Source organism: Rousettus aegyptiacus, unplaced genomic scaffold, assembly GCF_014176215.1.
Source record: "Rousettus aegyptiacus isolate mRouAeg1 unplaced genomic scaffold, mRouAeg1.p scaffold_m13_p_9, whole genome shotgun sequence".
Classification (NCBI taxonomy): domain Eukaryota; kingdom Metazoa; phylum Chordata; class Mammalia; order Chiroptera; family Pteropodidae; genus Rousettus; species Rousettus aegyptiacus.
This window is the reverse complement of record NW_023416312.1, coordinates 86,848,119-86,861,412: the sequence shown is the minus strand read 5'-3', so window position 1 is coordinate 86,861,412 and position 13,294 is coordinate 86,848,119. Positions and strand designations below refer to the sequence as shown.

At 35.5% G+C, this 13,294-nt stretch overlaps 1 protein-coding gene across 9 annotated transcripts in view; it reads right to left on the bottom strand.

The window, feature by feature from the left end:
- Positions 1-13,294, bottom strand: part of LOC107499425 (integrator complex subunit 6-like) — a 62,325-nt gene that overhangs the window by 36,721 nt on the left and 12,310 nt on the right. For all 9 annotated transcript variants that reach the window (XM_016123557.2, XM_016123564.2, XM_016123559.2 and 6 more), the window contains 2 exons: positions 1,104-1,253; positions 227-316 (listed from right to left, as the gene is read on the bottom strand). In XM_016123557.2, coding sequence (XP_015979043.2) covers positions 227-316; positions 1,104-1,253 — 240 coding nt within the window. The remainder of the gene's footprint in view (positions 1-226; positions 317-1,103; positions 1,254-13,294) is intronic.

The following is a 13,294-nucleotide window of genomic DNA, read 5'->3' as shown; positions in this document are numbered from 1 at the left end:
CAATATGTGAAAAGTTTCATCATAACAACCCATACAAAAATGGAGAGTTAATGAATTAAAGGGTTCTCTTTTCTTTCATGTACTCAAGAAAATGAAGCAATCTTTCAAAGATTACCAAGATGGAAGGTTTGATTAAACTTATTCTTAACTAGAAATTTATGCCTCCCACAGAAATAGCTGCATGTTCTCTGCCATTTAAATGAAAGAACTGTAAATGAAATCTCACCTCTTCTTGAACACCAGCCGTACTTGTTAACTTGTTTCCATCTGTGATGGTAATTAAAATAGAAGGTTCTAAAAAAAATGGATTTCTCCCCTACAATACATTTAAAAAGTATTAGAGCCATATAAAGTAATAAAATTGTATTTAAACTTTTACATTTGGCTTGCCAGTGATATCCCAAGTGTGTGATAAAATTTGCCTGGATAAATAAGAAGGAAAAGATTAGGGACTGAGTGGGTGGGAATCAAAATAATAACCCCTGAAGAGGTAACATTCAGAATAAACTGAGGAATTCTCATAATTCAGGAACTCCCAAACTATAACATCCTCTCCCTCTGCTTTCCAATTAATCATAAAAGAAACATAATAAAGAGATTATAATGGCTGCATCATCCACACTCGTGAATCCATTCACCTGAGTCAAAATCCTGGCACAGATGGGGACATTAGTGACTCTGGTTATTGTGAGCAGATATTTTACGATAGGAAAGGACAATGGTAGCAGCATTCCTCTCATTTTAGAACTTTTTCATAGAATTGGGAGGGATGAGGGAGTTATAGACATTGAAAGTTTCTCTTCAATTGTCTTGTTCCAATATTTCTCAGCAATTTATTCATCTCATTCTCAGATATCTGATGATATGATGGGTAGGCATTTTAATTATTTTATGATCAAGCCACATACAAGACCTAAAAAGAGGGAATTTATGTGTGTGTGTGTGTGTGTGTGTGTGTGTGTGTGTGTGTATTTAAAAGATACATTGGCCTCTTTTTGGAAGTTATGAAAAGTAGCAGAAAACTTGGTAACTATACCCAATTTTAAATTCTTACCCCAAGTCACCAAAATAAATTAGCTGTACTCACTCAAAATTTTTTTTACCTGTCCATAATTGTCTATTCCAGATATTAATCTATTGAGATTTAATAAATCAAATGAGGATCTTAGAGCCTGACCAAGAGTAGTCAGTCCAGAAGCCTGAAGATTTTTTAGTTCACTCATGAATGTTGCGTGATTTTCCTTCCAACCAGCCTGAAAACCAAACATTTACAAAGAAATTCCCGATTATACAATGAACAATATATAAAGTGCAAACAATCACTAATCAGCAAACATCAAACCTCTAACACATTACCAGTTCCTTAATTTAATTCTAGTCTATATTTTGACTCATCATGTGGAACTAAGGCAATCAGTTTCAGAAAGATCTGTTAGCATTAATGATCAAAAGCAAAGATGCAAACAATGTATCCATCCATTATGGCTGGAGGGCTTTGGCTCAAGACGTCCAGTTTTCTATTCAGGCTCAGTCAAACCTAACAAAATACCTCAGTATGTACCTTAGTTTGACAATGATAATGATTATGGAGTAAGGAGTACTTTTTAAAATGCACTGTCCTTGATAGAAACAATTAGCTAGTGAGTAGTTGATCTACAGGAACTTTTCTAACTAAATTTTTTCCTCCCAAACAATATTTTCACTTGGAACAAGAGTAAAGGGGGAATTATAGAAATAGAGCCACAACTATTTGGAACAACCCTTTAGGCATCTTCAAGCATTCAGAAGACCCCAAATCTAGAATAAGGGGAGAAAACAAAAGAAACTAAAAAATTTGGCAAAGAAGCAACATCCCTCTAGGCACCTCCAGCATCTATAAATGGCAGTAAAGAACCAAAGACCCAAGGTCAACAGCCAACATGCTGTGATTCAATGATTTGTAGAACAGAAGGAAAGAATTGTGTCAACTGGTCAGTGATGGCTATATTAACAAAGCAGCACAAAATGCCAAGAAAAGAAGCCAAAAGAAGATGGTAGCTAACAGTAGGTCACAGTAGAGTAGGCCAGCAAGGGAGAAGGTAGACAGCATATCTTGGCAACTTGGTGGGACAAATAGCCACTTGAATCTTAGTGGCCTTCAAGGCAGCAGTGACATTCTGAATGCTGAAGTCATGCTGACCAGGTCAGTATAGCTGGAAGGAGAAAGTAAGAGAAAATACAGAGATAAACCATACTGTCCATTATCCACACAATGATAGCAAACATTATCTTTTTGGTTTCAGTTTTCTGAAGCAATTTGGATCAGAATGACTGAGAGGCAGAAGGGAGGAAGATTATTGACTGCACCATACCATGAAGTACTATGTGACCTTGAGCAAAACTGTTGGTTCTTAGAACTTAAATTTCATTATCTGAAAATGAAGATGATTAGATAATAAGGGACACTGGGTAAGGCTGTGCATGATACAATCCTGGAGGAAAGTCATTCACATTGTAATTCATGAGAATGGTGTCCACATAATCATACGAGGTGAAGGTGCTCCTGGCTAAAATCCATTCCAGTCCAATAGTTTGGGATTCTGTGAAATTAAACATGTGCTTAGTTTTTTTTATATATTCCTAAAATATCTTATAGATCAAAGGATCTAAATATAAAAGCTTTCCATGTGTTCTTCTGGCTAGATTATATGACTTTTAGTACCTGGAGAAAGTAGGGCATTAGAATAATTCCTTGTGGCCAAAGCAAAATCTTACTGGACTAGACAATCTAGATTTGAGCTAAAAGGAAGGATTATGATTTTAATTGTCCTCATCAGATACCTAGAAATATCAGCAGATAATTGCACATCACAGTGAATTCAAAAATTAGCTTTCTTCTTTGGAGTAGATGGGAAAGATGTACATTTGGGAGGGATAACATCAATTCTTTCCTTTACTTATTCAACAATTTGTATGGACTAACTATGCTATACTGGGAAGAATGTTACATGCTGGAGATACAGAGAGGAATTAAATTTAAGAAGTTCATGCCACAAAGGAATAAAGAATGCAGTTATGGAGACTGAAAGAACAAATGATCAGAGATTAGGGAAGGCTTCTCACAGAAGATGGGGCATTCATTTGAGGATGCTGGAGGACATGAAGATCATGGAACTCCCCACACCAAAGTGAGGATTGGATGGTCCAAAAGAAGAGAACAGAGTTCATAAGAGGATAGGGCTTCCTGGGGAACCACAAGAAAATTGATTATCATTTTTCTGGGTACACGGCAGGAAGCAAAGCTGATAGTCAGGCTCTGAGGGTAATTAATGTGCTTTGTACATTGTGCTTAGGAGTTTTGATTTTATCTGTCGGCCCTGGAATAACTTCAGATTTTTAATTAGGGGAGTGGCATGATCAGATCTGTATTTTAGCAAGATCATTCTGCTGAGAGTTGGAGAATAAATTGTGGGGTAGAGGGAAGGCTGAAGTTTGAGGCAGGGAAACTGGTTTGAAGATTGTTGCAATAACTTATAAGAAAAGTGATGAAAGCCTGCAATGGGGATGAACAGGAGGTTAAAGATAAAAGAAGTATTTTAGAGATGGAGTCATAAGGACTTAGTAGCTAATTAGGGATGGGTGAGGGAGAAAGGGTGATACATTAGGTTGAGGTTTCTGGCTTGGGCAAACCTTTAAACAGTGGGATCACTCATCCAGAAGCTACTTTACAAAGTTGACTTTTTATGGAGTTACTTCATTTGCAATCTTACTTCCCACACTGTAAACTCACAGTTATATCTACAGTAGGTGTTGAACTCCTGAAAGCCACAAGATGTTTAAAATAATGTGTCTTATGATTGTTAGTAGTCTTACTAATCAACCTATCAGAATAGTCTAAAATTTCCCTTATGATATAAACTGAAAACATTTTACAAATTGTTTCTGTACCTGAATCACTGGTGTTCTGTTTTTTTGATCAATTCCAATTGTTTGCAATGAAGTGGACTGTACAAAGAAGTTGAATGCTTCTCCTACCTCAGTACTACAAAGGTTATGAGATACGTTTACTACCCAAAGCAATAAGCTTCTTGGTAGCAGTATAGTTCCTTCAAGAGAAGAACTAAATGCGCCTAAATCTATTTCTCAGAATTCTGAAGGGGAAAAAAGACCTACAGATTAATTTAAATATTTAGAGAACCTTATTAATGTAACAAATTCCTTTCAAAAAGATAATTATGAAGATCTATGGGGAAAAGAATATGTTTATATTTTTCCCTTCATTGCTTGAAGTTGATTTTTTTTTTCATAAATGAATTCAGGACAGTTCATTTACCTTCTTAATACTGTCTCTTCTTTCAGATCACTCCAAAGATATTCTACTGTCATATATCAGTAAAACCTTTACTCCTGATAGTAGCTTCCCTATATTCCCATGGAGCTTTACAGCTTACAAAGCACTTCCACAATTCTATTTGCTTAGAACAATCCTATAAAATAGGCATGGTATTACCATCCCTATTTTGTTTTAACAAACCAGGAAGAAGTAAGATTTAGGTATGTCTTGTGTGTGGGGGTGACAGTGGTAGTGAGTCACACTCTACAGTTGCAATAATACAGTAGTCCTTAGTCACATATGGCTATTGAGCACTTGAAACATAGCTAGTCTGACTTGAGATGTGATATAAGTGTAAAATTCACATAAGACTTTGAGAACTTGGAACAAAAGAAAAAAAATGAAAATATCTCATTTATTTTTATATTGACTACATGTTGAAATGATAACATTTTTAATATGTTCAGTTAAATAAAATATATTACTATAAGTTACACTTGTTTCTTTTTACTTCTTAATGTGGCTACTAGAAAATTTTCAATTTTGTGTCTGGCTGGCATCATATATCTATTGGACGGAGATGTTCTAGAAGGACCTGAAGGTCAGGCAGGAGACCTGGGCCTTGCTTCAGCACACAATAAACTCATTATAGATTTCAAGACAGGGGGGAAAAACAGGATCAAAGCAGTGTTTCAGGAAGGTCAGTCTGGCAGTGACATATGGGACAGACTGGAGAAGAAACTAGTCAGGAAAAAGGAGCTTTGAGGCTTGAATAGTATTCCGGACCAGTGGGAATCAGGGCTTTAATTAGGATAGGAATGAAGAGGTAGAGGTTAATCGAGAAACATTTTAAACAAACGAGGTAGGACTTGGTGACAGACAGACCATTGGCCTAAAGGAGAAAGAGTAAAAGATGTTTACAAAACTTCTAGCCTGGGAGACCAAAAAAAATAGAAGTTTAGGACAAAGGAGTAACCTTGGATGGGTGAAATCCAAAAGTAAGAGTTTATTGTCTTCACAGATCAAGTTTTAAGTCTCCCAGAAGTAAAATGACGACGACTATGGATGATGACAAACAATAAACATAAGTAATATTTATCAGTGAGTATGTGTCAGTAATTCATTTATACTAAGCATGACATTTATGTTTATCCTTCTCATTTGAGCCTCATAACCATGAAGTAGGTACTATTACTATTTCCATTTTATAGATGAGCACACTGAGGCTCAGAGAGGATAAGAAACTTGCTCAGGTCAAACAACTAGTAAATGATACAGCCAGGATTTGAATCCAAGTAACCCAATGTGAGAACCCACCAATTTATATCACTATACTAGAGATCCTTCTACATATTCTGCATATTCACCTTATAGACATGTCTTGTTATATTAGCTTAGAAGTTCATACGTTTAAAAGAATTTCCAAATTTCATTTAATGTAAGCCTATTTTCCCTGATGTCTAAATTCAGACCAATTTGGGAATTGCAGCAGTGGATTAGGACTTGGAAGACTCTATTCTATTTCTGGCTGTAACTAACTAGCAAAGCCAAGTGGTCTAGAGTAAGTCCTTTACCCCTTACTGAGTCTATTTATGACCCTCTGCACCCTTATTTCCATCTTCTTATCTGACTGGTGGTTTTGGTAACAGGAAACTGGCATGCTTCCTCTAAACCTGTTGCTGAGCTCTTTGCAACTTTCTGGCATGCTCCCTGACATATGGTACTTAAGGGCTAGGCTCTGCTCCTACAACAGACCTATAGGGGAGGTCTGTCAACGCGTGAACTATTTGGAAGCTTTTTGTGAACACATATCTAGGTTATATCATCCAGTCTAGCCTTTAACAGGAATAAAGCTGCTATTTAGAAGTCTGGCTGGCTCCTGTGTCTTATTTCTCCATTGGTTTCAGTAGGGGTGTTATTTACTGGCTCTCCCAAACCTCAGCATCCTAACCCATGTCCTTCCCGAAGTTCATCCCATTTTGGCCAGACCATTTCTCTGATTCATTTATTTTTATTTTTTTAAAACAGAAGAACCCTTTCCTCCAACAAAATCTTGCCAGGAAGTATAAGCAAGTAAAAGAGATAAAAGTGGATCAACTGTCCTTGAAAGGGGATGTGGGAGTGATGTTAGATCCCTTTCAGAAAGCCCTTGTTCTATCTCTAAAAGTCACTTATAATCCTTTTCCAAAACATAGATGACCTGGTCAGACTTCATATAATGTGTAAATTTAATTTAATGTAATAGACATGTTATTAATTTTTCCATCTAAAGTAACTGGAAAACATTTTTAAGGCAGCTGCATCTAACTTTCCACAAGAGAAGTACCCCATAACAACTATGTCAATTGAATATTTGTAAATCAAAAAAAAAAATAAAAAAAATAAAATTCTCTAGGGTGATAGCTCTTGAAAGGGAATGGCAGTGAATCTTTTCAAAGAGCAAACTAATTCTTCTATTTTATAGATTGTCACCAGCCAGTCTCTCTCACACCACAGCGAGAGAACCTCTCACTAGAAAGCAACACTCACTATGTCCCTCTGACTTGGTGCTGAGCCACTGAATTGACACATGTGAGGCATACACACCCGAAAGTCTTGCTGGAATCTGGAGATACAATACATGTTCCCTCTCCTTGACAAAATGTTTTATCTTTTATGAAAGGAAATGAAATCATCCTTGTAATATTTGCCCTTTGTTATCCTACAGAGAGGGCTATCCCGGACATTGGGCTCTTTTAGGTGGTTACATACTAGATGATTAACGGATTTGAATATTTTCCCAGATGTCACAAGTTAAAGCCAAAGAGTCTAAATTTAGTAGCACCATAATTTCTCTTGTTGAAAGATAAACTATTTTCCTTTTTCCATCTGCTCTCTACATGTTTGGGGGAAACTTGTTCTGCAACAACCCAGACAATTTGAATAAATCATTTTCAACAGCATTTTTCAACCAACTTTTCTTCTCCAACTTAACATTCTATCATCTTTGTTATCACAAACTGCTCTTTTGTTGGTAAACTTACCAGTGAGAAAGAATAACACAAAAAATAAGAAGCCCTGCTTTTCTAATCAACTCTGTCTCCCGAGGAGACAAATGACTTTCCCCTTGGTCTTTGCCCTTAGCTATATATGGAATATTTGTACAAGTTAAAACTTTTCAACTTCAAGAATTTTTTTCTCACAACTAAAATGGACCCCGACTCTGATAGATAGAAACAAGGTTTTCTTGCCCCCTTGGGTAAACAGAACACTGTGATAGCCGAATCACCTTAAAATGTTCAAATGTCTTTTAAATTATGTTTACAGCTAGCTTACCTATAAAGTAGATTGTTAAAATTGTGAAGTGCACATTAGGAAGATGTTTTATCATTAAAAGATTGGAATTTTCTTGTTTATTGTATCTCCCTTTTTTGATTAAACTAAAAGAATTGTTTTTAATACAACTGAAATTGTTTTTGATTACTACTACTGTTTACTAAAGATATTTCTTTAACTTTATTTTTATTTAAAATTTTTTCCCAGCTTTATTGAAATAGACAATAGGTTGCTCATATTTACATTGTACAATTCAATGAGTTTTTTCATTATAGTTGGCATATAATAATATATTAGTCTCAGTTGTACAACAAACTAATTAGACCTCAAGTGATCATCTCACTAAATCTAGTATCCCTCTTCCCTCTTACATATTTATTACAATATCATTGACTATTTTCCTTATGCTATACTTTATATCTCCATGACTATTTGGTAAGTAGCCATTTGTATTTCTTAATCCCTTTGCCCTTTTTCACCATCCCCCCAACTTCCATCCTGTCTAGTACCCCTCAAAATATTCTCTGTATCTATGAGTTTCCATTTTTGTTGTTATTGTTGTTTTTTTGATCTTTAGATTCTGTATGTATGTGAAATCATGTGTTGTCTTTCTCTCTCTGATTTATTTCATTCAGTGCAATACCCTCTGGGTCCATCAAGGCAATATCTTTTCCCATCCCCTTCCTTTTAATCTATGTGTGTCTGTTAATATGAAGTGAATCTCTTGTAGGCAGCATATGTAGAGGTCTTATTTTTTTATCCATTCAGCCACCCTGTCCTTTGGTTAGAGCACTTAATTCTCTACCATTTGATGTACTCGTTGATAGATATGTAGATATTACCATTTTTTATTCATGATTTCGATACATGTTTTTTCTTCTTAAAGAAGTCCCGTTAACATTTCCTGTAATTCTGGTTTGGTGTTGATAAATTCCTTTAGCTTATTTTTGTCTGGGAAGCTCTTTATCTGTCCTTCCACTCTAAATGATACCTTTACTGGGTAAAGTATTTTTGGTTTTAGACTTGTATCTTCTTTTAAAACTTTCTTCTTGCATTATATTTTCTGACTCTATCAGATGCAATTTTTTTCCCTTAATACTCTAGTGTTTTGGCCTGATTTCACTTTTTTTGGTGGTTTTCTCACTTGACTCAAAGTACTGATATACTTCTAGGTTCAAAAGAGGCATTCTATTATTCTGTGTTTTATGAATACTAACATAGCTTTTACTTATAAAACTACTTATTTTAAGAATATCCCAAAAAAAGGAAACAAAAGTAAACAAATGAGAATACATCTAACTAAAAAGTTTTTATGCAGCAAAGGAAATCATTAGCAAAATTAAAAAACAACCTACTGAGTGGTAGAAGATGTTCACCAAAGATACATTTGATAAGGGGTTAATATCCAAAACTGATAAAGAGTTCACACAACTTAACACCAGAAAAAACAATCTGATTAAAAAATGGGCAGAGGACCTAAATAGACATTTCTACAAAGAGGACATACAGATGGCTAATAGACATATGAAAAGATGCTCACTGTCACTAATCATCAGAGAAAGGCAAATTAAGACCATAATGAGGTATTACCTTATACTTGTCCAAATGGCCATCATCGACAAATCAATAAACAACAAGCGTTGGTGAGGATGTGGAGAAAAGAGAACTCTTGTGCACTGTTGGTGAGATTGCAAATTGGTGTAGCCACTATGGAGATTCCTCAAAACATTAAAAACAGAACTACCTTATGACCCAGCAATTCCACCTCTGGGTATTTATACCAAAGAAATCCAAAACACTAATTCAAAGATATATGCATCCCTATGTTCACCTCAACATTATTTACAGTAGCCGAATATGAAAGCAACCTAAATGTCCATCAGTAGCTAACTGGATAAAGAAGAGATGGTACATATAAACAATAGAATATTACTCAGCCCTAAAAAAGAATAAAATCTTACCATTTGCAACAGTTTCCATGGACCTAGAGGGTACTATGCTAAGTTAAAAAAGTCAGACAGAGAGAGACAAATACCATATGATTTCACTTATGCATGGACTCTAAAAAACAAAATAAATGAACAAACAAATCAGAAACAGACTCACAGATACAGAGAACAATATGATGGTTGTCAGATGGGAGGAGTGTCGGGGAGCTGGGTGAAAAGGGTGAAGGGATTAAGGAGTACAAATTGCCAGTTTCAAAACTATGTATACTGCCAGGTGGCACTAGACTAATGGAGGAGGGATCACTTTGTATGTTGTATAAATGTCCGACCACTACATTATATGATATTGAATATTATGCAATATAATATTGAATGTCAACTGTAATTGGAAAAAAAATGAAAAAAAAAGAGACTATTCAATTATCTTGGATTTCTTTTTGTCAAAGTTACTTTCTCAAGGGTAATTTTTAGTGTCATGAACTGCTACCATTCTGTGGTTCGGTCCACCAATTTTCATGAACACACTTTGGGAAATGCTACCAATCAAAACCCATGAAAGAATTCTAACCTACTTGAGTCTTTTACTTTTTAAAAAAGTTCTTAAGAAATTGATCCCCTAATATATTGCAAAAACTTATTTGACAGTCTGTGGCCTGGTGAATTGTTTCTTCAGCAGATGGCTAAAGATTCTCATGACCACGTATTTTAAAATAAACTGGGCAACCTGAAACTAATATAATATTTTATGTCAACTGTAATTGAAAAATAAATTTAAAAATAATATAAACTAGGCAAATAAATGATTCAAAGTTTAATTCTACTTACACAAAGTTCACCATTTTGTGTTACCAGTTTCTTTAGAATACCTAATATGATTTTTTTTGTGGATAAACAATTGTAAGAATTAGTCTAAAATATCTGCAAAATGCATTTATGAGCTTTCAATTCCTACCCTAGGGAATTAGGATAAAATTATGAAGTAGCAAACCTCCAAGAGTTCAGTTGGAAACATAAGATCAAAATATATTGTGGAAACTGAATTTTAGAAACTCTTCTCCTTTGTTCAGGAATCAATTGCACTGCTACTGAAGAAACACCATCTTAGAGTTGCAAAGAATTTGAGAAACTTGCTCAGATAAAAATGTTGTTTTCTCTCTCATTTTCAGACCATTTCAATGGTAGCTATTGACCAATACCTACGACCAGAAATGCTATTGTGCAGATAACATGTTCAATTATTTAGATAGGAGACATTTTTTATGAGCACATACACAAAATAAAAATTTTAAAACGTGGCCTTGGAAAAATATACAAGGATAGGAGTGAGATTAAGCCACTCAAATATTACAGAAAGCATTGAAGTGGATAGGTAAAAGAAAGGCCATTTATTACTTTCTAAAGATTATATAGCATCTCTTTCCTCCCAACGAATTTTTAAAAACAATTCTCTCAAAAAATCATAAAAGTAGCACACATTCATTGTTAAAAATCTCAACAAAAATACAAGTTTGGTCTCTCTTCACCAAACTCTCAGTTCCACTCTTCAGAGGTAAACAAACATTGCTAGGACTCTGTCCTGAACTGTTGGCAGTAAAAAGAAACAACACCAATAAATTGGAGTGGCATTTACTGATTTAACCAATAAGTGTGTGATATAGCACATTAAGCATGTACAGGAACTGTTTTTTCTAAAATTTAAAGCAATTTTGAAATCACCCTGAATTCCATGCCTCAATTATTCCACTGCTTGCCTTTTGGTTACACAATTTTCCTTTGTACTTTTTCAGAAGAAACAACGTTAATAATATAGTCTAATTCCTTCATTTTATAGATAAGAAAACTGACATCTGAGAAGTGTTAAGTGACTTGCCCAGGGTCATGTATCTACTTGATCAGTAGCAGATTGTGGCTAAGAACATTGGTCTCCTGCTTTCTAGCCCAGCGCTCTTTACAGACCTGCTGAAGTGACAAATCTTGCAAGATTTACATGACAGTGGATGGTGTGATCTACCAGACAAGCTGTACTATAACCGCTTTTTAAAATCAGTATGGAGGTTCCTCAAAAAACTAAGAATTGATCTACCATATGATCCAGCAATCCTTCTACTGGGTATTTACCCCAAAGACTTGAAAACATATATCTGAAAAGATATTTGCACACTGACGTTCATAGCAGCATTATTCACAGTGGCAAGAATATGGAAGCAACGGAAGTGTCCTACAATAGATGATTGGATACAGAAGCTGTGGTACATATATACAATATAGTATTACTCAGCCATAAGAAGAGATGAAATACTGCCATTTGCAACAACATGGATGGACCTCGAGATAATCATACAAAGTGAAATAAGCCAGACAGAAAAAGTTGAAAATCACATGATATCACTTATATGTGGGAAATAAACCTAAAAGCAACAAATGAATAAGACAAACAAGCAGAGACTCATGGACATGGACGATAGACCAGTGGTTACCAGAGGGTGGGGGGAGGAGGGAGGTAGATGGGGTAAAAGGGGTCAAACATGTGGTAACAGAAAGAAATCTAACTATGGGTGGTGAACACACAATGCAACACACACACACACACACACACACATATGCCTTACTGTTGAATTGTACACTGGAAACTTACTGGATTTCATTAACTAATGTCACCACAATAAAAATTTTTTAAATAAAAAAATTAAAAATTATATTAGGATAGTGATACTTATAATTTATAAAAATAAATATTCGTGAATACGAAAGTAAATAAATTTTTAAAATCTGATTTTTATAAAAGTACCTAGACTTAGACTTCTAATGTACAGCTCACAAACATCATTATGAAATGGAGTTAACAATGTCTATACATATATAAGCTTTTAAGAAAAATGGAGAGCATTGCTCCACATATCTTCAGCATTCTCCTACAAGAAATAAAACAAGAGAGACTCCTAACTTTCCAATGCCATTGCTGTATTAAAGCCTAGTTATTCTTCTTAGAATCTTCTTTCTACTGTCTAGTTATGTGAGCTTACTTCTGCAGAAACAAATGCAAAGAGAGACTGGGGCTTCTGATTAAATAGCAACTCCAGGCCAATCTAAATCAATACGTTTGGTCTAGTTCAGGCTAATCAACCACTCAAAGTTACATTGCACCTCCCTCCCCCTTCCTTCTGCAACTTCTCATCGTTAACATAGCACTCTAAAGCACCTTCTGTGGCAGCCTTCCTCTCAAATCACACCATTAACGGAATGCTTTCAGTTCCCTTGCCCTCCTTCCCCAGGGCCCCCAGCTCTCTTGGCTCTATATCTCCCCTTCCTTTGGTCAACTGATGTTCTGAGGGCAGGCAAGAAAAATGGAAAGACAAACTCGGGGTGGAAGAGACAGGTCTGGGTGAAGCTCAGGGCTCCTATGAAGAAATAATGGGAAATAAGTTTATATAGATACAAGGAACAGATCCCAGAGAACTCGGAATAGCATTCATCGGCATGGAGAGTCTTTGAAGGTTTGGGAAGGGGGAGTAATATGATGAAATCAGGTTTCTTTTAAGAAAATTAACAGTTGGTATGGGAAAAGAGTCGAAATTTGGGAGGCACTTGGGAGCCCACATAGAAGGTTGTTATAGTGGTCAAAGCATAAAAGGTCAGGACCTGGACTCAAGTGATGACAGCAGAAATTGAGTTGAAGGAACATATGTAAGAGACATTTCAAAGGGATGAGAGATGGGCC